Source organism: Sapajus apella, unplaced genomic scaffold (assembly GCF_009761245.1).
Source record: "Sapajus apella isolate SASKATOON/1434 unplaced genomic scaffold, GSC_monkey_1.0 scaffold72, whole genome shotgun sequence".
Classification (NCBI taxonomy): domain Eukaryota; kingdom Metazoa; phylum Chordata; class Mammalia; order Primates; family Cebidae; genus Sapajus; species Sapajus apella.
The window spans coordinates 9795843-9821828 of record NW_022437012.1 but is presented as its reverse complement, the minus strand read 5'-3'; the positions used below and the strand labels follow the sequence as shown (position 1 = coordinate 9821828).

Sequence of the window (25986 nt, the reverse complement as noted above, 5' to 3'; positions counted from 1 at the left end):
CAGGGAAGAAGGGATCAGGATGAGGAGCTTGAGGTTTCTCATTGCCTCTGGGAAGCTTCCAAATGGGCTTGTATGTTGTATATGTTCATGTGTGTATATGTGCGTGCACATGAGCATGTATGTAGAGCATGTTTATGTACGTATGCATTTGTGTGCGTGCATGCGTATGCATATGTGTATATGTGTGTAAAGCATCATTTTCTGTCGTACTCCTGCCCTGTCTTCCTCTAGCTAACCAACTGCCTGGGGTCCTCCTCCTCTTGCCAACATTAATCCTGCGATTCCCAGCACATGTGCTGGGGCTTCTGGTGAAGATCTCCCAGGCTGTCAGCCTGGCTCCTGCTCAGTTGCAGCTGAAGCCCCAACTGCTTCCGGAATTCAGCATGTCACTGGTGCTCGGGCCTCCCTCCCCCAGAGCCTGCAGTGCCTCCTGCACATGCTAACGGCACCAGGAGTCCAGGCCTTGTCAGGAGAGCAGGCCTCTCTTCTCTTGCTCCCACCGTCGCCAGGAGAGCGCTGCAACTTCCTTAAATACCCCTCCACCCCTGCTCTTGATGCCAGCTAGGAGATGATGATGCCCAGGGGTTAAGGTTATGAATCATAAAGGGAGAGGGCAGGAAGTCGATTTTTGTGGATTTCCTAAAAGGAAAAATGAGTCAGAGACTTGCATCTACTAGGTCCTTCACAGAATACCTCAGTCGTACAACAGAAAGGAGGAAATATCTGGAACTCAATTCTGAATGACAAGTTTACATATGGAACATGGCCTGGGGATACAGGTTTATACTTATGACTTACTTTTTAGGTGACTTAAACCATCTGCCTGGCACACTGCTAACCAGAGTGTAGATATCTCTACAGCGACTCTCAGACCCCATGGTGAGGAGTGTAATTGTCAGGAGCCAGGAAAAACCTTCCTGCCCACTCCCCGAGTCACCTGGACTCAGGCTCCAGGCCACCATCTCCCAGGGTGGAAGCATACATGGGTGCGTGTCTGTGAGCAGGATTTAGCCAAGGCTGCAGCAGCAGAAGCCTGCCTGGGGTGACACACAGAGATCATGGCAGTGCTCAAGCAGCAGGTGCTTCATGGAGCCCCAGGTGAGACCTGACACCAGGCAGCTCCTCGAGGGTTCAACTGATGGATGCAGTGCTGTGGAACGCAGGGCTCTAACCCATACCCTGGCCCCAGTGTCTTCTAGGACCCCTGGGAGCTCTCCCTTTTATTGTTATGCATATGCCCATCCCATAGCCCTTAGCACTCAGGAAGGTGACTTCATTTTCCTTGCTTAACTAGCAAGCAAAGGTCATCAGTGAGGTAAAGCATCTTTCCCCAATCGTTAGAGCACAGTGAGACCAGATAGCCTCTGCAGCCCAGGATCCTCAATCCCTAGATGGTCACCTGCCTTTCCAGTAGGTGCACGGTGCTGTGTCTGCCTCTCTGTTCCTGCAATGTCTGTCTTACAAACACTCATATCCTCCTTCCTCAGAGACTCACTGCAGTGTGCCATCTTCCTTTCCTTTCTTCCTACTTTCTTACAGGATAGGGCTTCTGGGCCCAGCAGATCTAAGTTTACAATTTACAGCTCTTGAAGAATAAAAAGAGGCAAAGCCCCCACCTAAGGGGCTGGCCACACTTCCTCACCTGCAGTCACAGGCACTAGGCTGAGAAGTCACCAGTCCCTTCCTGACACACAGACCCACAATGCATAGGATAGGACACACTCGACAGAAGGGAATGAATGCGGCTGTATCATCCGCTGCTCCTGCCCTAGAGTGACTTCCCTCCCTCAGCCCCCTCTCGAGAGGCTCTGTTCATTCCAACTCTGCCTTGCCAGGTCCCACCCGAACCCCCTCACACCTACCTTCTCTCTCTCAGGTACCAAAGCACTCAGAGTCTAGACTGAACTGCTTAGAATTCTTCTCACAGAGCAACCTGAGTTGCCAATAATTTAAAATTTTAGAAGAAACAACTTTAAGAGGTAGCAGAATTACAAGCTGGGCAGGAACACATGCCCCTATGCATGGAACTGAGGTCCTCTCCACTGGGCCCCACTGGAATGGACCCTGGAACTTCCTGGAGCCCTTCATCTTCCAGTCCCCACCCCAGTCCGGGAGGAGACTTGTCCAGAGGACAGGTCACACGGGAATCATGCGTGCCCTGTGGTGACCTCTCCAGCACTTACCTGCACCCTTGGGCCCTGCATGCACAAGAACTCAAGGCTGCTTTCCTGAATTGCCCTCATTCAAGACAACACAGGATGCTCCAAAGGGTTCCCCTGATGTGATATACTAAAGTCATGCTACAGAGTGAGGACAGGTGGTTCTTAAACACCGTGAAGAGCCAAAGACTGAAAAGAACTTACCTAGCTCAAACCAGGCTCCAAGTTGGAGACGAAAAGGCAGCAATGGCTTGCAGGAACTAATTGCTAATCGGCTATGAATATGGATGGGCCACCAGGATCACCTCCATACTGAGGAGGCACTCAATAGACTGCCAGATAGCTGGGGTTTTACAACATTATCAGTATTTACAAATGCATGAACAAGTTATTCAGCAGGGTTCTTATGTTCAGAGAATTAATTTCAGACGGCTTTATTACAAAATTAGCATTCATTCCAGCCTCCTGCTAAGCAAGCCCACATCTCTACAGCAGGGTAGGGGGTGGGAGCACAGTCAAGCAATCCCATGGCATAGGGCCTGGCCTCAGGACAGCCCCATGCCAAGTCCCTCTGCTCTCGTGGACTCTGCATGGACAAGGAGGTGGGGAAAGGCCAGGGCTGGGGCTGGCTTATCGCAACGTGGCGCAGTGGCTTCGGGCCTACTCCACTGCCCAGAGATCTTTGGAAGAAAGGGCTGTTCACTATCTTACCCATCACCTAGGATATCCCCATTTTACAGATGAGAAAACTGACGGAACAGAGGGAAGTGGCCATCTGTCATTTGCTCTTTCTCCCTCCTGCCTTCCCTGACCTAGACTCCTGGCCTGGAGGTGGCCTGCCTTCGTAGGGCCCTGTGCTAGCTCTGAGCCAGACTCTGAGCACAGTCCCTGGGCCAAGAGCCCTGACTCCTGCCTGGCCAGGAAGGGAGCCATGCTGTTCAGGAGTCCCATTTGGTCCCATTCCCAGGATGCCGCTTCTCATGTCTCTTATTTCAGAAGTAGGCTTATGCAGACAGTCTGTACATACAGTCCCTAGGTCTCTAACTAGTGAATTCTGACTTCCGTTGTAAAGAGTCCCAGGGTTCTCAAGAAGCCACCTTGCTCCAAGAGCTATTTGCAAAAGGAGCGAGTGGAAAGCCCCTGACAGAACCCTAGAATTCAGGATTTGCCCTGTGGAATTGGAAGCTTCTGGTACCACCACAGGCTTTCCAGACATCTGGAGGCAGAGCAGGGTGCTTCCCTGAGCCCCTACTTTTGGCCTATGCTTTTGTTTTCATGGTGGAATCAGGGCAGCTTCTGTGCCTAGGTCTTCTCATAAAAAACAGAAAAAAATAGCATTACCAGGGCCGGGCATGGTGGCTCACGACTGTAATCCCAGCCCTTTGGGAGACCAAGGGGGCAGATTACATGAGGCCAGGAGTTTGAGACCTGCCTGGCCAACATGTCTCTACTAAAAATACAAACATTAGCTGGGCGTGGTGGCATGCACTTATAGTTCCAGATATGTGGGAGGCTGAGGTGTGAGAATTGCCTGAACCTGGGAAGTGGAGGTTGCAGTGAGCCATTGCACTCTAGCCTGGGTGAAGGGAGACCTTGTCTCAAAAACAAACAAAAAGCATAGCTCACACCCCTACTCAGGAGAGCTTCCCTACAGGCAGGACACCAGAGGCACACACTCTCCCTACAAAGGGTTTTATACCCACACTTAGGGATAAGAAGATTCACAGGAAGCAGGCCAGCTCAGACCATTGTGCACAGATAACCTCAGTGGCCAGCAGCACTAACAGGGTGTGAAGCCAGAACGGGGAACAGGTGAGCCCTGAGCCCCAGGTCCACTCCACTTCCTCTTCAAGCCTGGGATAGTACACCTGCTAGATTGAATACCTGGAGTTGGGACAGCAGGGTCTTAATATTTGTAGGCTAGTTTCTTGGAGAAAACACCCAATCAGAGCTACGAAGGTGGTGGGTGCGTGGGGAGCTAGATAATTATGCAATATGTGGACCATGGTGGGGTGTGATAAAAATTGAGAGAACACATTCAGGCCTGACAAAGGACCTGGGTGAGAGGCCAGAAGAAACCTCACATGGAAATTTGGGAACTGCAAATGCCCAACTCAAAATGCCAATGCAAAGGGAAAGGAAAGGCATCACCTAAGTAATGCAAGCAGAAGGTAAGAAATTCAAGGAAGGCGCCTCCTGTGTGTGGCCCTGGGCCAGCATTCCCAGTGCCAGCATTCCCAGTGCCGTACTCACCTCACTACCAAGGGACCCGGCAGACTCAGGTCTGCTGGGGCCTGAGATGCACCATGTGTCAGTGACCCAGAAGAAAGTGCAAAAGGGGGCTGGGCACACTGGCTCACACCTGTAATCCCAGCACTTTGGGAGGCTGAGGTGGGTGGATCACGAGGTCAAGAGATCAAGACCATCCTGGCCAACATGGTGAAACCCCGTCTCTACTAAAAAATATACAAAAATTAGCTGGGCATGGTGGTGCGTGCCTGTAGTCCCAGCTACTCGGGAGGCTGAAGCAGGAGAATCACTTAAACCCAGAGGCAGAGGTTGCAGTGAGCCGAGATCGTGCCACTGGACTCCAGCCTGGCAAAAGCGAGACTCCATCTCAAAAAAAAGAAAAAGCAAAAGGGAAGAGGGCCGCAAGAGAAGGCTGCTCTTGGAATTTGTTGTGGGCAGTTTTGTGCCAGCTCCTTCTCCATGTTTCTCATTCCTTTCTGACTCCAGGGTTGAACAATGTCGCTCACTACCAGCCCCTTGCACTGCTCAGACGCTGCTGGGGGCCTGGCTGCCTGCAGGGGTCTGAGGAACTGGTCCATCTATGCCTCTGTCTCTGTGCCTACCTCCACTCCCACTGTTCTTGGGGGTCAACATTAGCAAACAGAACACCTCCCACAATCTCCAAACTCAGACACCGCATTATTTATGCAAATACAACACCCCCATTCAAATTTTAAATACATCATCATGCCAGGCGACTTCATCTCACCCAACAGGAACATAGCAACACTGGGCTAACTCGGGGAATCATGCTGCAACCTACTCCCCTCCTACACCTTATCCCCACAGCCCAGTAGCTTGGAAGTGGAAACCTGTACCTCACACCTGACTACCCCACAAGGCCAGCTGGAATCCAGGGGCTGAGTCCCCATGCCCACCCCCGGGCACTCACTTCAGCATGTCCTTGTCCTTGTTGAGGTGCTGGAAGAAAGAGGGCTCGCAGATGAGCTGGCTCTCCTGGCACACCTGCTTGCAGGACTGTCCGGGCTCCGCAAGCTTGACCTGCAGGGCGCTGAGGGGCGGCCACATCACTTGCCCATGGCAGAAGTCCTAGAATGACAATGAAGCCATCAGCCACAGGTCCAAGGATACAGCTGGGGATCCCCAGCCCTGCCAACCAACCCCGGCAATGGGAGGTGGCACACTGGGAGAGAACAGTGATGGGATGGGGAAGAGCTGGGAGCCACGCAGATGGGCTGGACTGGGGCTCAGCTGGAATATGCCTTCAGGTCAGATCTTGACCTCCCTAACCCCCAGCTTACTCAACCCCAAGATGGGAACCAACAGCTGTGCCTTCCACAAAGGGCTCCAGGATGAGAGGTCATACCTGCGATGAATACCACACCACCCCTGCCCATGAAGGGTGGCTATTCTAAATCATTGTCATCGACACTTATGCAGCCAGGCTATTCAGAGCCTCTGTGCTTCAAGGCCCATCTTCAGGCCTGCCTCCACCAGCTGGTCTGTTCCCTTCTCTCTCATTCCAAAGGCACTGTGTCTGCCCTAACTTGGCAGTTACCTAATACGACACTGTTTCATGAGCGCTACTTCTATCTCAATGGCATGGTTCTGACGCTGTGAGGTAAAGATCACGCCAAGGAGACTGCAGACACTTCTGACGCCACCTCATATGGTGCTATGTCCTTAGTAGGACTTAGTGCTGGCTGGCTGAAAACAAGTACAGTGAGTCCTCACTTAATGTCATCATAGTCTCCGAAACTGCAATGTTAAGTGAAATGACAATGTAAAGAAACCAATTTTGCAACAGGCTAATTGATATTAACAAGAGTTAACTTTCTATAGCACATTTCTTGTCAAAAACATCACCAAGCTTCTAAATAAAGACCCAAAACACTTCTAATATTAAATACTGAAACAAATGTGAGCTATACATACATTTAAGAAAGATTAATAAATACAAGTAAGATAAATTATTTACTCAATTTTTGGTGAATCAGTGAGTGATGAGAGTTGTAGCGGTGTTGGGTTCAATCAAGGAATACACACTTGTGAAGTGAAAATCGCAAGGAATGCCTTCTCCCACCTCGTAATTCATATCAATCAGTCACTAACATGGCACCACAATCAGGCCTGCCTCCACCAGCTGGTCTGTTCCCTTCTCTCTGACTTGCTGCATGTGTATGATTATCGTAGACTTTATGAAGTTTTATTGTACAATAATTTGTACTGATACATGTTTTCGAACCCTCTTATTCCAGCTTAGGGTTAAGGGTGGCTGGAGCCCATTCCAGCAGCTCAGGGTGCCAGGCAGAAAGCAGCCCTGCACAGGACACAGTTCCATCCCAGGGTGCACTTAACCCACATCCCCACTCATTCATGCTGGGACCATGTAAACATGTCAGTTCACCTCAGGTGCCCAGCTTTGGGATGTGGGAGAAAACCGGAGTCCCTGGAGAAAACGCATGAAGATGATGGAGAATGGGTTGACTCCACACAGACAGGGGGTCCAGCCAGGAATCAACTTTCTTCATTCTCAACATTATAGCAAAATGACATTATTTGAGAATGTTCTGTCTAACATTTCATTTATTCAACAACTGGAGAAATAGTCTAAGTAGCATGTGAGAGTATGAGGCAGAACATGGCACCACTACCAAGAATGTGTGTTAGGTGCTCTGAGTGGGGCAGAGCCAGTCTTCCCTGGATTCTAGAGGGAGTGGAAGAGACCAGCAAGTGCAAGAGGCCTCGGGGATGAAGAGAGGGTTGGAGGGCGGCCCCTGAGAAGCAACACAGAGTACCAGCATCAGGAGTGGTAAGGAAATGTACTTTGCAATGTGTGTCCTTCTGGAGTATCCTACTTTCCCTCACGTTTCCTTTCCAGATCTGTGTGGAGAGGAGTTGATCAGTAATTTCAGGGCCCAGGGTTCCTAGCACTAGTGCAGCCTGAGGAAATGTTTCTGCCCCTCCCTTGTCTGTCATGTGGAATGCCACCACAGGGATATGAGGGCCTCACGCTGCCAGGAGGGTCCCTTGGCATAGAGGTGGGTGTAGCACCGGAACAGAGGTCAGTCAGAGCTGCATACAGGAGGCATACTGTTGCCATTTCTCTCTCTTTTAAACCTTGTGCTTGTATTTTTTTTTTTTTTTTTGAGACGGAGTCTTGTTCTGTCACCCAGCAGGCTAGAGTAAAGTGGCACGATCTCGGCTCACTGCAACCTCCGCCTCCTGGGTTCAAGTGATTCTCCTGCCTCAGCCATCAGAGTAGCTGGAACTACAGGCATCCACCACCACACCTGGCTAATTTTTCTATTTTTAGTAGAGACAGGGTTTCACAATGCTGGCCAGGCTGGTCTTGAACTCCTGACCTCAGGTGATTCACCCACCTTGGCCCCCCCAAAGTGCTGACATTATAGGCACGAGGCACCGTGCCTGGCCTTGTATCACTTTTAATAAGCCAAAAGACAACAAGAAAGAGCAAAGCCAAACTCACCCCAGGCACCGTGGGTGGCTGGCCCTGAGAGCACATCCTGTCTCTTGCTTTTACTAGCTGTGTGAACCTTTGGGCAAAATATCTAACAGTCTGAAGCCCTAGTTTCCTCATCAGAAAAAGGGAGATGATACTGATGATTTCTTAGGGTTATTGCTTCTTTCTAGCTCCTTGAAGGAAGAAATGCTAAGAAAGGTATCGCCTGCTGAGAAAGGCAACTGCAGGTTGCTACCAGGTTACTTGGTGCTAGCTTCTCTAGAGTCTCCTTAAATCTAGGATTGTGATTCCAACAAGGCAGGCAAACCCACTGCTGCCCTCCACTCACGTGTTCCTATCATGAGGGGACTCGACTACTCCAGCCTGAGTGAGTTTTGGTGGTGAACAAGCAAAATACTTCACCAAACAGTTGGCAGGAAACCTGAAACATGGATTCTTACCAGCTGACAACAATTCCCGGAAGGTCTCGTAATTCAGAGATGAAAGAAACACACTGAGTTATTGAGGAATATTAGGATGCAGCTTAATCTTCTGAAAATGATGCACAGTGGGTGAGTGGGTAAACAGAGCATCCCAGGACCCACACAGCCCTGGGTAACACCAAAGACAGACAATTGGACAGGAAGACCCTCAAATGACTCCTTACATTCATGGTGACTTCGGGCATAATCCAGGCCCCTGTTAAGTCATAGGTGGCAAGATAACTTGAGTCTGAATGCTGCTACTACGGCTGACAGCATGGCTGCACAGACCTGTAGGACCCTGAGTGGGGACATAGTGATCACTGGTGGCCGTTGCTTTCTTAGGTGACAAGAAACCTGCTGGTTAGCCTTTGACACTCTGCCCATCCCATCAGGACGGTTGTCATCAGACAGGAAGAATGAAAGCACACAGTGGTCAATGGAGTTACTGATGATCAGAGCTTAATGGGGGCATGGGCATTTGGAAAAGGTAAAGTGTCTTTTGACTGGCTAAGGCAAGCGACTTTGTTTATATAGGTTGAATATCCCTTATCTGAAATGCTCAGGAAGAGAAGTGTTTGATTTTTTTCAGATTTTGGAATATTTACATATATATAGTAAGCTATCTTAGAGATGAGACTCAAATCTAAACATAAAATCCATTTATGTTTCATGTATACCTTATACATGGAGGCTAAAGGTAGTTTTATACAATATTTTAGACAATATTTTAGATATTTTTATGCATTAAACAAAGTTAAAGTACTTATGTGTGAAATTTTCGATGGTAGTATACGTTGGTGCTCAAATAGTTTCAGATTTTGGATTTTCACATTAGGATGCTCAATCTATAATTTTTTTTTTTTTTTTTTTTTTGAGGTAGAATCTTGCTCTCTCGCCCAGGTTGGAGTGCAGAGGTGCAATCTCAGTTCGCCGCAACCTCCGACTCCCAGGTTCAAGCAATTCTCCTGCCTCAGTCTCCTGAGTACCTGGGATTACAGGTACATGCCATCACATCCAGCTAATTTTTGTATTTTTAGTAAAGACGGAATTTTGCCATGTTGGCTGGCTGACCTCGAACTCCTAATCTCAGGTGATTCACTCACCTCGGCTTCCCAAAGTGCTAGGATTACAGGTGTGAGTCACCATGCCCAGCCCGCTCAACCTGTAATTCTTTAGGAGCAGTTGGATAACTTCAACAGCCTTTATATTTTATAATAAAGATATTTTTAAATCCACATACACCACAGCATGTGACTGAACAGAACGGATAAGACAACCGGGAAATCTGGACTGGATCATATCATCTACATCAGAAGAAGCCAAGTGGGAATGTTTCTCTCTGTGTTAGATTTGGCTTGACCCAGTCCTGGACTAGCTGGGGAAGTGAAGATCCATGAAGGCTGAAAGCTCTTGTTTGGGCTTTCACGGCTTGTAAGAAAACTGTGGACCATCTCTGCTTATGTGACACCTACCAACACAGCTGAGGGCAGTATCTCTGTACCTGTTGAGTTTGGGGACTGTTTAGAAACTTGGCTCCATATTCATGCTCAGGCTCATGGGATACGGGAAGCAGCACAAGGGTAACACTGAAGCCAGAGGCTGGGCACAGTGGCTTACGCCTGTAATCCCACCACTTTGGGAGCCTGAGCCGGGGGGAATCACCTGAGCTTAGGAGTTCGAGACCAGTCTGGCAAACATGATGAAAACCTGTCTCTAGTAAAAATACAAAAAAACTGGCTGGGTGTGGTGGTAGACACCTGTAATCCCAGCTACTCAGAAGGCTAAGGAAGGAGAATCGCTTGAATCTGGGAGGCGAAGCCTGCAGTGAGCCGAGATGACGCCACTGCACTCCAGCCTGGACGACAGAGCGAGACTCTGCCTCAAAAAACAAAACCCTGAAGCCAGAGCAGAGTCTTGCTTTGTTTGACAGGAAGGAAGTGACGTGGCAAAGGAATGTGCTTCAAGTCAGAAGGAGCAGACTGGAAGCCTTACCCTACCACTGTGGTGCTCTGGGCATGTTATCTGGTCTAGTTTCTTCTACTTGTCTGCAGAGAGTGACACTAACAGATAGTAAGGCATGGAGCTGAGCAGAACGCTGGCAAACAGCAGGTGCTCCATAAATACTCCTTTCCCTCCTGTTAGCCCTCCTTGGAAGAGCTGCCTGTGCCCTGTAAAGCTTCCAAGGTACTGCATGGGAGACATGTGCAGAATCTGGACAGCCCTAGATGAATGGCCATCTTGCACCTCAGCCCCAGAAGGGCAGGATGGCACCGCAAGGCCTAGGCAATGGGAAATGCTCTTAAAGCTTCACTGCAGGGCTGATGTGCCCTGTTTCTTCATTTCTGTGTAAACTACAGCAGCCTCCCTTCTCAAGACCCCCTTCAATGGGCATGCTTAGTTCAATCCTGCACATGAACACTGGAGCTGCAGAAACCCTTTCGGGTGATCCCCAGGAGCATGGCCTGGCATCCTCTCAGAGTCTGTTTTGGGGGTCAACAGAATCAGGAATAGTAAAAATAGCAGCAGAACCTTCTCAAAGCTTGGTGCCACCTGGAAAGTCTAAAGGTGATCACATTTAACAGAGGGAGGCCTGAAGGTGGAAGGAGAAAGCTGGGGGTCTGGTTAAGATTCTGGCTCCCAGATGTGGGACTTCATAGATGTCTCTTCAGCTCTGCCTGCTCTCGCACATAAAATGAGGATGATGATAAGGAGTGAAGTGTCCTTCACTCCTTATCTAATTTCTATGAGAGAAAAATGAGGTGACTGATAAGAAAGAACTTTGAGATGTTAAAGATCACGTTTCAAGGTTGACGTTCGCTGCAAGAGTCTGGAGATATAAGTTGGCTGATTACGTATAATTTACCCACACCCACAAGAGCCACCTTTTGGCCCAGCTGCTTGTAGGGCACAACTGAGGCCTGTCAAAGCCTCTTCTAACCCATAAGTGTCAGCCCAACTGGGTGCTCAGAGAAGGCTGGACATCCTCTGTTTCAGTCAACTGCAGCACAGGCTAATAAGGCAGTGCCAACTTGCCTTATCTCCTTACCATAAGCACTCATTTCTTCATTCATTGAACAAATTACTTGCTACTGGGCACAAAAGCAAAAGGGCTGAGAGCTCAGACTGCCTGGTGGACTCTTAAGTCCCCCGTTATTAATTAATCATAATGTGTAACATGCTCAGAAAAGTGCCTGACACTAAAACACCATGTGCATGTTAGCTGTCACCATGACTATGTGCAATCTAGTCCCTGGAGTGCGGGGGCGGGGATGATGAACCAGAGGAACCACAAACCCCTGCCTTCATAGGGCTTGTACTCAGTGAGGGAGACAGAACAACAACGGATAAGTCAATATATATAGTACATTAAAAGGTGATAAGTATTCTAGAAAAGAATGAAGTGCGACTGCTAGCAGAGATTACGTCGTAATGAGGCATCACTGAAACGGTGACAGTTGGGAAAAGACACGAGGAAGTAAAGGGGTGCACCATGCAAGCATCTGGGAAGAACATTCCAGGCAGAGGAACACCTAGATTAGAGGAGCTGAGGAGGGAGTACATTCCAGGAGCAGGGGCTTCCGGGTAGCTTGGCAGAGTGTGTATATTATGGGTCAGAAGTGATGGGGTCCAGGAGGGCCCCAAAGTCAGAGCTTTGGGGTCTAATTGAAAGGTCTAGCTTTTCCTTGAAGTGACATGAAAGACACTGAGTATTTCTGGGAAGAGCAGCTATAGGACCTGCAGTGCTGGGAACAGACTGCAGGAGCGAAGCAGAAGCAGAGAGACGGGAAGCTGGTGCAACAGCACAGGAGAGAGACAGGACTGAGGCCAGACACGGCACCTCTGTTTAACAACGCCCCATGAAACACTCACGTAACCTGGCTTTGAAGCTTTCCTCATTCGTTCATTTAGTATTTTACAAATGACTGGTAAAATCTCCCAATGGGTGTTGGAAATACAAACATGACGGAGACACAGTGTGCAGTGTACACAACCCTCCCTGGGCTCAGAGGTTCAGTGAGCAGTCTAGCAAGAGAGGCCAATACTGAAAAATTACAGAAAAGTACAAAACAAATGCCCAAACAGGATGCACAGGCCACTTGCAAGAAGGAAAAGATTAACTTTAGGGAAGGGGAAAGTGGTGGGAGCAATCAGAGAAGGCTTCCAGGAGACAGGGAAGCCCATCTGGGTTTTGCAGGCTACATAGAAGTTAGCAGCTTACATCTCACATGGTGCTTTGCAGACAGTTGTTGCTGGGAACAGACTGCAGGAGTTGCTGAACTAAACGGAATGTTTTTTTTGCATCCTGAGGCTTTGACAGTAGCAGAAGTAGAAAAGGAAACTATTCTAACTCAAAGAGCTCCTATGCAGCCGGAATGAGATATAAACAGTAATTTCCAATCTGGTTAACAAGCCCGCTTAGAACACAGAACATCTGCATTCCTCCCTAACAATTATTTCAACCAGTCACCAAATTTCTCTAAATGTGCTTGACTATTCTGAAATTTCCATGCAGCAGCCATAAACCAACGAAAAGTCCAATAACCAACTGATTTATGAGACAGAACAATGTTCTAAACAAATGAAGACAACCAACCCTGAAGAGGAGGAAAGAGCACCACCTTTGCAAAGAAGGCTAATTAGCAGCCTGGGGAAAACTCCATAAAAATACACAAAGGGCCAGAGATGAGGAGGAGAATGCTCCCTGGGAGAAGTGCTAGGTGGAGAGGCTGGCTTGTTTGCATCCTCTTGGCTGGCTGGGCCAGCGGAAGGGTCAGTTGTTCAGAGCAAAGCAGAGGAGCAGTAACAGAAGTGCCAGAAAGGGCTGAGTGGTGTGTGAAAGGGGGTCCAGAAACCCGTCACCCGACCCACTGCAGCCAACTCTTTCACAGAGTTACTAAGCCCATGAGAGATTCGGTGCAAGTGGATTTTGGTGGTAACCCACATTATCTGGAACCAAGAACACAGGTTCAAATATAAATGTGCAAGCAGGATCTAGAGGAAGAAAAACAAGAAACTGATTAAAAAAAAAGAAGTTGGTAGGACAGGTAGGATCATGAAAATGGTGTTTGGGCCCCGTTCGGCCAGGTATTTGAGGGATAAAGTACACCTTCGTTATCTGTGTTACAGCTGAGAAATCCAGGGCCTGGCACAGGAAGTGTTCCATAAATATTGAGTAACTAACTGGATTAGCACACCTCAGGTGCCAGGCTGAACCTGACCATTCTCAGCCTGTGCTTTCTCTTAAAACGGATTGAACTGTGTCCACTCATGGCCCCAGAGGTTGTTTCCCAGAAGTGAGTGTGAATTTTTGTTTCCACAAGAGAAACAGCAAAAGTGCTTATGAAACTGTAGGCTCCCGTAGGCAGCAATCTCCATGGATGATCTCTACATATGCAAATCCACTGAGCAACAAGCTCACCTTTGAAGAGCCGAAACCAAAACCTACCTGATTCACACACTTCTAGCAGTCTACCCAGCAGAAATAAAAACATACATCCACACACAAATCGCATGTGAATGTTCACACCACCACCACATTAGTCAAAACTTAGAAATAGCCCCAAAGCCCATTGATTGGTGAATGGATAAACAAACTGTGTTATTAATATATCCATACATGGACTACTACTCAGCAATAAAATCAGTTCTGACACATTTAACAACATAGGTGAACCCCCAAAACATACTGCTAAGTGAAAGACGCCAGAAATCTCCAGAAAAGAATAATCTAAAAAGGCAGGAAACAAATCAGTGGTTTCCTAGGGCTGGGGTAGCAGCAAGGACTGACTGCTAGCTAACAAGGACAAGTGCGTTTTTTGGGGTGATGAAAATGCCGCAAAGCTAGAGTGTGGTGGTAGTTGTGTAACACTACCAATTTGCTAAAAACAAAACAAAACAAAAAAAACATTGAATTGTATCTCTAGATGCAGTGAACACGTCAATGAGCCAGTTTGAAAAACACACCTTGGTTTGTTTCTGGGCTCCTGCAGCAACAAATAGCGAAGGCTTTGAGGGCACCCACATGGGCCAGGCATTGTTCTTAGTGCTAAACATTATCAACTACTCTTTCCTTCACTAGCCTGATGGGTAGGTTCCATTATCCCTATTTCTCCGAAGAGGACAGACAACAGAGATGTTAGGTAACTAGCCCAAGGTCAGAAACACAGTGGCAAGCAGAGCCAAGATGTGAACACAGGCAGTCAGCCGCTCGGGTTCAGTGCTAAATCATTACCTGCCCTGTCTCTTTGGATGCAGAAAGTGACTGGTAAAGAAGAGCTATTGATTTCTCAAGAGTAAACATTCCTCAAGCTAGTACCAACCTTCTCTTTTCACTTTCTTCCTAATTCCTTGCAATCTGTCACCTCCATCATTGCTCCCACTCTTGGACCATCCAGATTCGCAACAGGCTTATCCTTGCATCCAGAACACTCCACAGTGAGCTTATTTTAGGCTCTGATGAACGGACATCCTGGGACCTTCAGCTGATTCCACAGCCATCCTTGGAGTTAACTCTATTTTTCACCTTCCATCTCTTCAGAATGCTTCTCACATGAATTACACAGCTCTTTATAAATTAACATGACTGTGACCATCCTACATATTTCCAGTGTCTTTACAGAAAATAGAAAATAGGATTCAAGAGCATATGTATGGTTTTTATAAATCAATCTGAAATTGCCATTCCTTCAAAAGAGCCCTGCTATACTCTCTGACCTGAGGCTAATCCAGACTTTCCCAACATATGCATAACAAAAACCTTAATGAGCCCAGCAGCATTCAGGATAGGGAACAACAGTGCTTGATCTTAGATTACAAAGAACTTCCCCCTGCTGGAGACAGCATCTCTTTTAGAGAGCTGATTTAAAAGAGCATGCACTCTGAATCAACATTTTTAGTACAGTAAAGGGAGTGGGGACATTAACAGGAAAGAGCAAGTGGTTTTCCTAGATCCAGGAGTGTTTCTCATTGGGTGCCTGCACCCAAGGAGGGTTGGGTATGAGGTGAGTTTCCTGCTGGTGACTGCTCAACTGTACACTGAAGCCCAGGGTGCCCTCAATTACTGTCACTTGGGTCCTTCTGGTGGCCACTGGCTGAGTGTGATGGACAACCTGAAAGTCTTTTGGGGTAAAAGCTTCCGTGTTCTCCTTGCAGGTCACCTGGATAACTCTGAAGGCAGTTATCAGCCTAATTAGGGCTGCAATGCTCCTACCATTCAAGGTATAGGAAGTACCTCCTCGGAGCTCAGACTTTCCTGTTCATACCAGGAATACCTCTCCAACCTCGCTGCTCTTTGACGATATTTGTCTAGTTGCAAAAAATAACGGATATTCCAACCTATAAAATACTGGGGCCTGCATCTAAAAGAAGTAGAAAACCCAATCTGTGAACCAATGGGGTCTTGGCTTCCCATCTTCCTTCTGGCATCAGGGGAACATTCTGGGTTCAACAGAATCTCTGCGATAAACTCAAAATAGGCTCCCTTTAATGCTCATTTAGGAGCATTTGGACAATGTTTAATAAGAAATGCCCAAACACAAGGTTCCTGGAGTGATTTTTCTAAGCACCAATTTGATAGTTTCACTGCCCCTTTGCCTGTGACAAAGCCTTTCTTTAGCTTCCTATTATCCTAGAATCAAACTGGAATTCTTCAGCTAAGCCTCAGCATCTTTTCACATTCTGCAGTCTCCTCTAGCCTGGTCTCTTACCTCATCCCTCTCCTTCAGTCAAGTGTCTATAATTCCCCAGGACAATTTTTTTTTTTTTCTCCAGGCCTTTACATCTGGACTTATCCAGCCTTCCATCTGTGCTACCAGTTTGCCTTCAGGACTCACCTCCTGCAAGATGCCTTTGGATACACTCTAGCATTTCTCCCCATTCCTCCCTTTGCAGGCTGAGCTATGTGATCCCAAAGCATCCCGTTACTTCACTATTACTAAGCTGAACCTACAGCAATGGCACTGCCTGTGGGCTTGGCTGCCTTCCCCATGAAACTTGTAGCTACTTGAGAGCAGGGATGGGGACTCGGAGATCTCCTCCACCCCAACTGACCACACAGTCCGTGGCATGCTCCAGCTAACAAATATTCAGAGTAGAGGAATGAATCAACAACAGCAGGCAAAAAAAAACAAAAACAAAAACAAACAAACAAAAAACCTCTGGATTTCTGTGAACTGCAGATCTCTGCAGAAAAGCCTACATGGTGGAGGTTACGGGGTGCAGTTTTATTACTATGCTTTCCAGCAGACAATTTTAGTAACATGCTTTCCAAATCATAAGGCCCATGATGAGCTTCCTGGTTCCTGACACACAGGAATAAAAAGCACACTCATCATTCATTCATTCATTCACTGTTTCTGTCACCTGAAAGTTACTGTGCACTGACCATGTAAATAGCAGGGTACTAGGGATACAGAGGTGAAGCCAGGTGGAGCCTCTGCATTATGGAGCATTTAGCTAGGACTATTTGGGGAACACGACCTTCCTGTTTGAAAGGAAACCCAGCAAGAGTTACAGAGGACCTGATAACATTTAAAGACTGGCTGGAATTCCTGAGCCTCAGGGGAGAAATAAAAGCCTTCAAATAAGCCTGATCAAGAATTATTTATGCTTAGTGGTTGAGCAACTATTTTCCCTAAGAGGAAGTGGAGACAGGCAAAGAGGGTTCAACAGCAGTTGTTAGGGATCTTAGTATGATCTCAAGATAGCCACCAAGATGGCGGCAAGAGCTGTGATGTCTTAAGACACACAATTGAAGGAGGCCCTGTAGCTCTTCCCTGCAGCTGCAGGAAGGGTAAGCAGCCCTTGAAGATGCAAGAAGATGGGAAGCAAAGCTCTGGACACCTTCCATCTCCTGATGTCCTGGTAAGTACTGTTGGTGCACACTTGGCCTCGCATCAAACCAGTATTGAATTTGATTCCACAACCTGTGAGTCTGACAACTGTGAGTCTTGGTTTCCACTATCTAAATAATGGGGTTATTACTACCAGCTCCAGGAATTACTGTGAGAATTAAATAAGATGATATTTTATGATGTGTTTGGCACACACTGGCACAAAATCTGTATGGATGTGGTTGGTAGAGTTGTGATGATACTGCCAATCCGGTGTCATATAAGGGCGGAATAAGATAAAGATTGAAATGGTTTCTCATGAAACCAAGTAATTATATTACAAAGTAGTATATTACAATACAATATAGCATAATATATAAATAATCAACAGTACCAGTTTGCATTTATTGAGCACTTAGGCTCTGCTCTAAGCACTCTGTATGTCTTAGCTCATTCAATTCTCACATCAGCCCTATGAAGTAGGTCCCATCAGCATCGTCCTTGTTTTACAGATAAGGAAACTAAGGAATAGAGAGGCCAAGTAACATGACGAAGTCATGCAACTAGAAACACATGGTGCCAGGAGTAAACCCCACATGGCCTGGCTGTAGCGCATGTCCTCTTGCTGCTGACAAATCTCAGCGTATCAGACACACCACACCCTGAAGTACATGACCATGGCTCCCAGCTCCAACGGCAGCACCCAGGACTGTCGGCTGCTCGCCAGAGTTTCAGTCTCCTCAAACCACCAAGTCTTCCTTTGAAGCCCACCTTGGGCCTAATTAGATTTTCAACACAGCATTTCTATTTTCAGCTTGCACCATCCTCATCCCCTATTGTGTAAAGATCCTTTGATTGCCTTAAAAAAAAAAAAAAGCTTTACCCTTTAAGAAGAGCACCTTATTTCTGGAATCTAGTCAAAGAGTTCATATTCTCCTACCCATAGGGGTTCTGAGTCTGTCTATTTCTAGCTCTAAGTTGCTTTTGAAGTCCAAGGAATGAAAACGTTATAAAATGACAGCAACAGGCTCCTGGCCTTTACTTCCAGGAGCACATGCTGCAGTTTCCAGACCTTGTTGGGGAAGGTGGGACTCTCAGCACCTCCTTAGCTTTGTCCTGCTTTTTATTTGTTTTATATACTTATTACAAGGTTTCATTTGACAAAGGGTCTTGCTTTTAGAAGATGTCTGAAAACCTCTAAAAAGTCCTAACATTTAGAATTGCTGAACATGTATTATTAAAAGAATGGTTAGAAACAGCTGCTTATTCTTGCCTTTCTTAAGGTGAGAAATGAAGATGAGGCAGGAACAGAAAGCTGTCTGTCTCTCTCCCCTCCCAAGTCTTCCTGATGAGCCTCAGAACCCAGTCAGGGCACGACAGTCAGGGGCATCTTTACAGTAACCATCTCATCTCTCCTGTTATAAGTTTCCATTTCACCTTCTACTGTCATCAGGAACATATCTACTCCAAGGGAATACTGGTTCTCTTGGGTGATCATGACAGTGCTACTATTATCCAGATTATCTAGAATTATCTATATTATAATCCCAGATTATCTAGAATCTGGGATTCTAGAGAATTATCTATATTATCTAGAATTATCTATATTATAATCCCAGATTATCTAGAATCTGGGATTCTAGAGAATTATCTATATTACCTAGAATTATCTATATTATAATCCCAGATTATCTAGAATCTCAGATTCTAGAGAATCCCAGAACAGGAAAATAGCCACAGAAAAACAGTGAGTGCTTAACTGTTCTTGAGAGCCCAATGGGGTAACAGGAAGCAGTACACAGCAAAGACAAACTGACTTCTAATGAGGCTTACCTGTTTTTCAATGAAAGCATTGATTCTCTGTAGCATCCCCTCGCATGTAAATTCATATGGCATGTATGGCTCAATCTGTGGAAAAAGAACATGATACCATGAAGGAGAAGGACAGAGAGCATCTACTGCCTGCCCAGTCCTCCACCGACTCACTCAATACACGGTGCTAACACCAGGAGGTGGCCTCATGAGGGCTGACTATGGACTTGCAAGTCATGATCTTACTGTGATCCTTACTAGTTATGGGTCTCTAAGGAAACTACTTGCCATCTCTAAGTCTTGGGTTCCTCGCATATAAAGGGGTAATAAGAAAAACTTGTGTTTCTTAAGCTGTGAAGACTATCTGGGAGAAAAAAGGTGCTTAGTGTACTGTCTAGCACATAGTGGGCATTCAAAAAAGGTGGCAGTTATCACTTGCTAGCAGGTAAGTTCCACAGGGCAGAGTCCATGCTGTTGGGTCATCTTTGCATTCTAGTGCTGGGCATAGTGTGGCACATGTAGGAACTTGGTGAACATCAGTTGAATGAATGCCTGGTCACTGCTCTAAAGCATACAATGCACACAACGAGCAGTTTAAGGATCCATAACAGTGACCAAAGCATTGGTCTGCATTAGTAGGGGAGATCAGCATGTACCCAAAGAATTCAGGGTGCAAAAATAAAGAGTGTCACAAGGAGTTCAGCTAGGAGGTTGTGGGAGGCTAAAGAGTCAAAGTAGAATTCTACTCATGCTGGGCTTTTAAGGCAGGCTGTGAGTCTAGCAAGCCCAAACTGGGGAGGGCCAAGATGCTGAACACATCCTTGGTGGAGCAAGTAGTGTGCTCTCTAACATGAAAGGACAGCAGGTAACTGCAGTTCAGTGTTACAGAAGCTGGTGAGATAAGGTGGAAAATTCACTGAATTTCCAAAAAAGGCTTGAGATTTCTATATCAAAGAGCCTAGATTTTATTTGAGAGGAGTAGGGAACTCTAGAGGATGCTTCTTTAGGGTAGAGGAGGCAATCTTATGAATACTGTGACACCTTAGAGAAGGGGAAGAAATGTGGGTTTCATCTCTGTTGCACAGTGTCTGCCTACACTATGAGGCCTGTGTTTTCAGGGGCATTACCAATCTAAAATGGAAATTTCATTTGGGAGAAAATCACCAGCAATATAGTCTATTATTGCTTCAGAGAGCCCAACAGCTCCTCTCAGCAACAGGGTAGACGGGGGGCACCTTCACCAGCTACTTCCTAAGTCTTTGCTTAAGTCTATAGGGTGGAGAACTAGGCAAACCAGAAGCTTGCTGAAAATGGGACAATGAACAGAAATAACACTCCTTAGTGGCAGCCAAGCAGTTGGTCTCAGGGCATCTTCTCCCCTTTTCTTGTGTGTCAAATCACACATTAAATCAAAATCTTCAACCATGATGTTCAGAAATTTTACTTGTCTTCAAATGCTGAGCAAATGGATAAATGTGGGCCACAGTGGCCTACATCTGTCTGAATATAGCTAAAAGAGGCTAAGCCGTAAATACTGTAATATTATGGCAGACTATTCTGCAAGAACAGAGAGGTCACTCTATTCCTAGACAGCTCATCTCTGAAGAGCTCAAAATACTCTGAAGAACTGACTTTCATGTTCTCAGTTAGTTCCTTGGCAACTCAAGCTTTTGAACGTACTGTTCCCTCTCTAACCCAGACACAGCCCTTCACACAAAATGTCAAAATTTTTTCTTTTATTTTTTGAGACAGAGTCTCACTCTCTTGCCAGACTGGAATGCAGTGACACGATCTTGGCTCACTGCAACCTCTGCCTCCTGGGTTCAGTCAATTCTCCTGCCTTAGCTTCCTGAGTAGCTGGGACTAGGGACACACATACTGCCGGCCTAGAGATGTTTCCTCTCAAAAGTTTCATAGAAGAAATGATTTAAAACAGAAAACACGGCATATCTGGGTTCATTAATCAGTGTTAAAGTAGGATTTGTAGAGTGAAATAAACATCCATTGGTCATCTTTCACGAGATAAACAGATTTCGTTATGTGTTAGGAAGCATGCCACGTACTCAAGTGCCATTCCAACAACATATCCAAAGGGAATCCCTTAGAAAACGAAAGAGAATTAATTCAAAGTGTTCAGAGCCAGAAATACAGAAAAATGACTCTTCCTCTGTCCTCCTACCAACCAAGCCCAGTTTAACCAAAGGGATGTTGACTCATTCACTGCTTTGGGGCCATTCACTATTTTAAAGGATATGAAGCCAAACAATTTTCCTGTAAAGGACAAGCAAAAAGCAAGGATGGGAGGGAAGGAAGGAAGGAGGGAGAAAAGAAGGGAAGGAAGTGAGGAAGGGAGGGGAGGGAGAGGAGGGGTGAGAGGGAGGGAGGTCTATATTGCTGGACGCTGTGGGTGAGGGCAGGCAGGGCCTTCTGCATTGGAAAGCTCTCGAGAACTCTGGCAAGCCCTGGAAGTGAAAGCTGTTATGTGGACAGGGGAGGTGGGAGAGTGGGCAGTTTTCTGCATAAAAGTTCTTTAGGAACAAATGAAGGCCTCTTTGGGGGACAGAGTGAAGGAGAATGCTAAATCATATCCAGTCATTGAGAAACCCAAGCTGGGACACCTATGGAGAAGCAAGGAAGTATTCTTGGGTATCCTGCTTTGTTATTTAAAAAAAGACTGTTACTCGTATGGCAAGGGCCACAGGAGGGATGCCTGCAGATGGCACTGTGAAGTTCCTGCTGACCTTGGAAACTTTCCCTTATCTTCCCCTCCATTTTCTCCTCTTGACCTCCCTTCTTGTGAGATCTCCTGTCTCCACTAGTACCCACTCACCTTTCCAAGTCAGGGAATAACTCCTACAGGCAACTGCTTTCAGAGATCAGCCTCCATGAGAAGCCCTCCATGGTCTGACCTGACAGATGTGGTTTGACATCATTCAGTAAGAAACGGTCTTAGAAGGTACCAGGAGGCCAGGGTTTGACTCATGGCTCCTCCATTTACTAACTATAGGATTTTGAGTTAAGCAGAATCTGTAATTTCTCTTCATGATTTCAAATGTAAACTAGGTTATCTCATTCCCCTGTTCAAAACTTCCCATCATACTTATAAAATCCTGAACACACTTAAAAACAAACTAAAAACACCCCCCCCCCAAAAAAAAAAACCCACAAAAATACTCCATAAAAAAACCCCTGAACACTTACCATGGCCTACTGAAAGGCCCCACATATTCTGGCTCCTGAGGACCCTTTTACGGTCTCCATTATTTTTGATGAGAAATTGGCTTCTTTAATACCATTATTCCTCTAATGTAATACATTTTTTTCTGGCTGCTTTCAAGGTTTTCTTCCTTATCCTTGCTTTTCAGCAGTTTGATGATAATGTTTCTTGGTGTGTTTTTCTTTTCTGCCTCTACCTCAGCTTTTAAATTCCTCTCCTCAAGAGCACACACATTACCCTAAGTGTTATGGATTAAACTGTGCCCCTTCAAAAGATATGCTGCCCTAACTCCCAGTACCCATGAATGTGATCTTACTTGGAATTAGGGTCTTTGCAGATGTAACACAGTTAGATGAGGTTACACTGAATTAGGCTGGGCCCTAATCTTGCATAAAAGGAAAAGACAGAGACAAACACAGGGAGAAGACACAAAACAAAGGCGGAGATCAAAGCTTTGAGGCTGCAAGCCAAGGAACGCCTAGGCCTACCAGGAGCTGAAAGATGCAAGGATACCCAACTAGAGACTTCAGGGGCAGGACGTGACCCTGTTGACATTTTGACTTCAGACTTCTTGCTTTCAGGACAGAGAGAACACATTTCTGCTGCTTTAAGCCACTGAGTTGTCTGTACTAGTGTGTTACAGCCCTAGGAAGCTCACATACTAAGGGACTGGGAGAATCAAGAAAGAAGAACCTTCACCCTCCACAGGAATGACTCCAGTGGTGAAGCTTTAGGCGTGTGGCAGATATTTTGAGGCAGCATAGAGGAATCACATTCCATTTGGTACTTTTTTTATCAGCTCGTCTCCTCAGGTTGGGGACTTCTGCCCTAAACTGCTCAGACTAGGATTGGGGTTGTATGTATCATCAATGGGAAGCTGACACCAAAGCCCCATAACCAGATCACCTTGAAGCAGACAGAACACAGATAATGCATCAGAGTGCCCTCACTCCCCTGGAGATGTTCTGAATTAACTGACATCAGCAGTTCCTCAGGCCACAAATTGATTATCCTATTTTGTTTCCCAAAGGGGTAAGACAGCCTCCACGTGGGTGAACTGGCTATCCCTCCCAGGATATATGCCTTTCCAGCCTTTTCCCTTTCAGTCACACTGTGCTTTGAACTCATGCCCTTCTGGGTCCACTTCTCAGTTTTACTTTGCAAATTATCTTCATCTATAAGACTTAACTAAAAGGCTGCATTCTCCAGAAAGGCTTCCACAACTTCCACTCCTGGAGTGTTTGCATGTTGCTTTGGCACTGAACATATTCAGCCTTGTATTATACTTACTTGCAAACATCTATTCCTCTCTCCCATCTATCCACTGGGTAAAAAAATCCCTATGTGGGCACTGGTAATACAGAAATGAGACATGTATTTCCTGACTTCATGTTGCTAATGGTGTAGACATTTAGACTATCAACAAAAATCAGAATACTTACTATTGACTAAACACTGTGTAGTAGGACACTGAATTTAAGCACTTTATATAAATTATCTCATTTACTCCTCACAAGTGACCAATAAAATGGTAATATTAGGCCTACATTATAAATGAAGGGAAGCTGCTAGTAAGTGGTAGAGCTAGAACTGAACCCACGCTGTGTGAATCCAGCCTGCCCTCCCACATGCCCACACTGGTTTCTCTTCAAGCATCATAACCAAGTGTAAACAGTGCTCCCATCAAAGTACAGCAGTAGAGTGTAGCTGTGAAAGTCCACGGCAGGCTCAGTTGGGAGACAGGATTAATTGAACTCGTCTTTACTGGATGGTAAACTTCTGACAGGTGGGAAGCCAGCCTCCTCTATGTTTATGGAAGTAAACACCCTGTCCCCTAACCCCAGGCCCAGGTGGCTCAGAGAGTACTCTGTGTATGACAAGTACCTGACAAATGTCTGTTGAATTGATCAGAAGAGGCCAGAAATATAGTTATTTTTACAAAATTCTACAAAATGTTTAGGTAGGAAAAAAACAGATTTTCTATAAAAACATTTCCCAGTAATTCCTTGCTCTTCTTGCTCTTTTATAGAGGATGCAGGACTATCTTTTTAGATCTTTGTGAGAGCAACACAATCAGATCCCTGAACCAAGTATGACTCCAGCTCCTGCTCCTGTGCCTGGGATCCAGAGTCATGTTGAAATGGCCTATGGAATCCATGCCCATATCAGGATACCAGCTCTGTTTCCATTTCACAGAACATTCATGAAATCCCCGGGCCAAATCCTACAGCTTGGTTATTTTCTAACTCCAGGGTTAAGCTGACGTGGAAAAGATCTGTTTACTAAAGCCAAGGACCTATGATGCTTTATACCCATTTCAGGTTACATCAGAAATGAGGGAAAGTAGAATAAAAGAAACCAACCTTCTGATTTAAAATTGCTTTCACTGCATCTTCTACTTCCTCCTGATTGTTGAGGTCAACAGTCCACACGTGTGGCCGCCCGATGAAAACTTCAGCGTAAGGATGCTGGGATGTCAGCTGGAAAAGAACAAAACACCTCAGTCTCACAAGCGATTTTTAAAATAACTTTCTGTGCTAGATGGAGTGCTATGCTTTTTACAGTACTGAGTTATACTTATGTAGGTAACAAGACATTCTGTCCTTCCCCTTGATGATCAAAATCATCCATAAGCAGATAACAATTAAACAGTGATGGTTCTCCATCTTGAATCCCACTTGGAAATAAGATAATGTCATAACCAGGTGACAAGAAAGCTGCTACAGGTGGCACTAACCCTCAACATCACATCAAGAACCCAGCCTTGAAAATCACCTATTAATAGATCAAACCAGTATCTACCTATTAGCCTGGCTAAGACAGACAGGTAACCATAGACAATTCCAAGAAAAATCAAGGTTGTAAAGTCCCAGGAGGCTAAAGTAATGGTGCATACAAAAGGTGATAGAAAGAAAAAAAAATAAGACCATCAGAAATACACAGAATTTTTTAAGTGGTTTCAGGAATAATCATTACCATGACATTCAGAAAAACAAGGAATGGCAGTTTTTATCCTAAAGGAGGTTTTATTTTAAAAACAATGTGTGGTCAAAGAAACCAAGTGCAAACAGTGACAATTCTGAATTCATGAAACGTCCATTCTTTTTTTTTTTTTCCCAAAGATAGGGTCTTGCTCTGCTGCCCAGACTGGAACGCTGTGATGCAATCATAGTTCACTGCAGCCTCAAATTCCTGGACTCAAGAGATCATCCTGCCTCAGCATTCCGAGTAGCCGGGACTACAGATGTACACATCATCCCTGGCTAATTTTTTTTTTTTGTATACACAGGGTCTCTGCATGTCGCCCAGGTGGGTCTCAAACTCCTGGCCTCAAGTGATTCTCCTTTGTCAGCCTCCCAAAGTACCGGGATTACAGGCACAAGCCACTGCGCTCAGTTGAGTCCATTCTTTAATACAGCAAATTTACCCCCTCATTTTGTTTCCGCCTCTATCCTCATATCCCTGTAAGGTCATGTTGTAAAGGGAGCATTCTAGACCTGTGTGAGAGCATTTTCAGATACCATAATAACCAGCGAGTGTTACTCCTAGTCTATCGGTGGGAACCAGGGATGTAAGCTGCTGCACCATGTGCAAGACAGTCCCGCACAGGAAGAACTGTCCACTGCCCATGAAACTTTCAAACGCCCTGCGGGGCTTTCATGTGGGCTTATAGAATCCAACTTTTTATTTATTTATTTTTGAGACAGACTGTCACCCAGGCTGGAATGCAGTGGTGTGATTTTGGCTCACTGCATCTCCTGGGTAGTAG

General features: G+C 46.0%; 1 protein-coding gene across 8 annotated transcripts in view; it reads right to left on the bottom strand.

Annotated features, from left to right (window-relative positions):
• MGAT5 (alpha-1,6-mannosylglycoprotein 6-beta-N-acetylglucosaminyltransferase) overlaps positions 1 to 25986 on the bottom strand; it is a 325249-nt gene that overhangs the window by 7354 nt on the left and 291909 nt on the right. For all 8 annotated transcript variants that reach the window (XM_032250746.1, XM_032250745.1, XM_032250744.1 and 5 more), the window contains 3 exons: positions 24581 to 24697; positions 19022 to 19096; positions 5341 to 5498 (listed from right to left, as the gene is read on the bottom strand). In XM_032250746.1, the coding sequence (XP_032106637.1) occupies positions 5341 to 5498; positions 19022 to 19096; positions 24581 to 24697 (350 nt within the window). The remainder of the gene's footprint in view (positions 1 to 5340; positions 5499 to 19021; positions 19097 to 24580; positions 24698 to 25986) is intronic.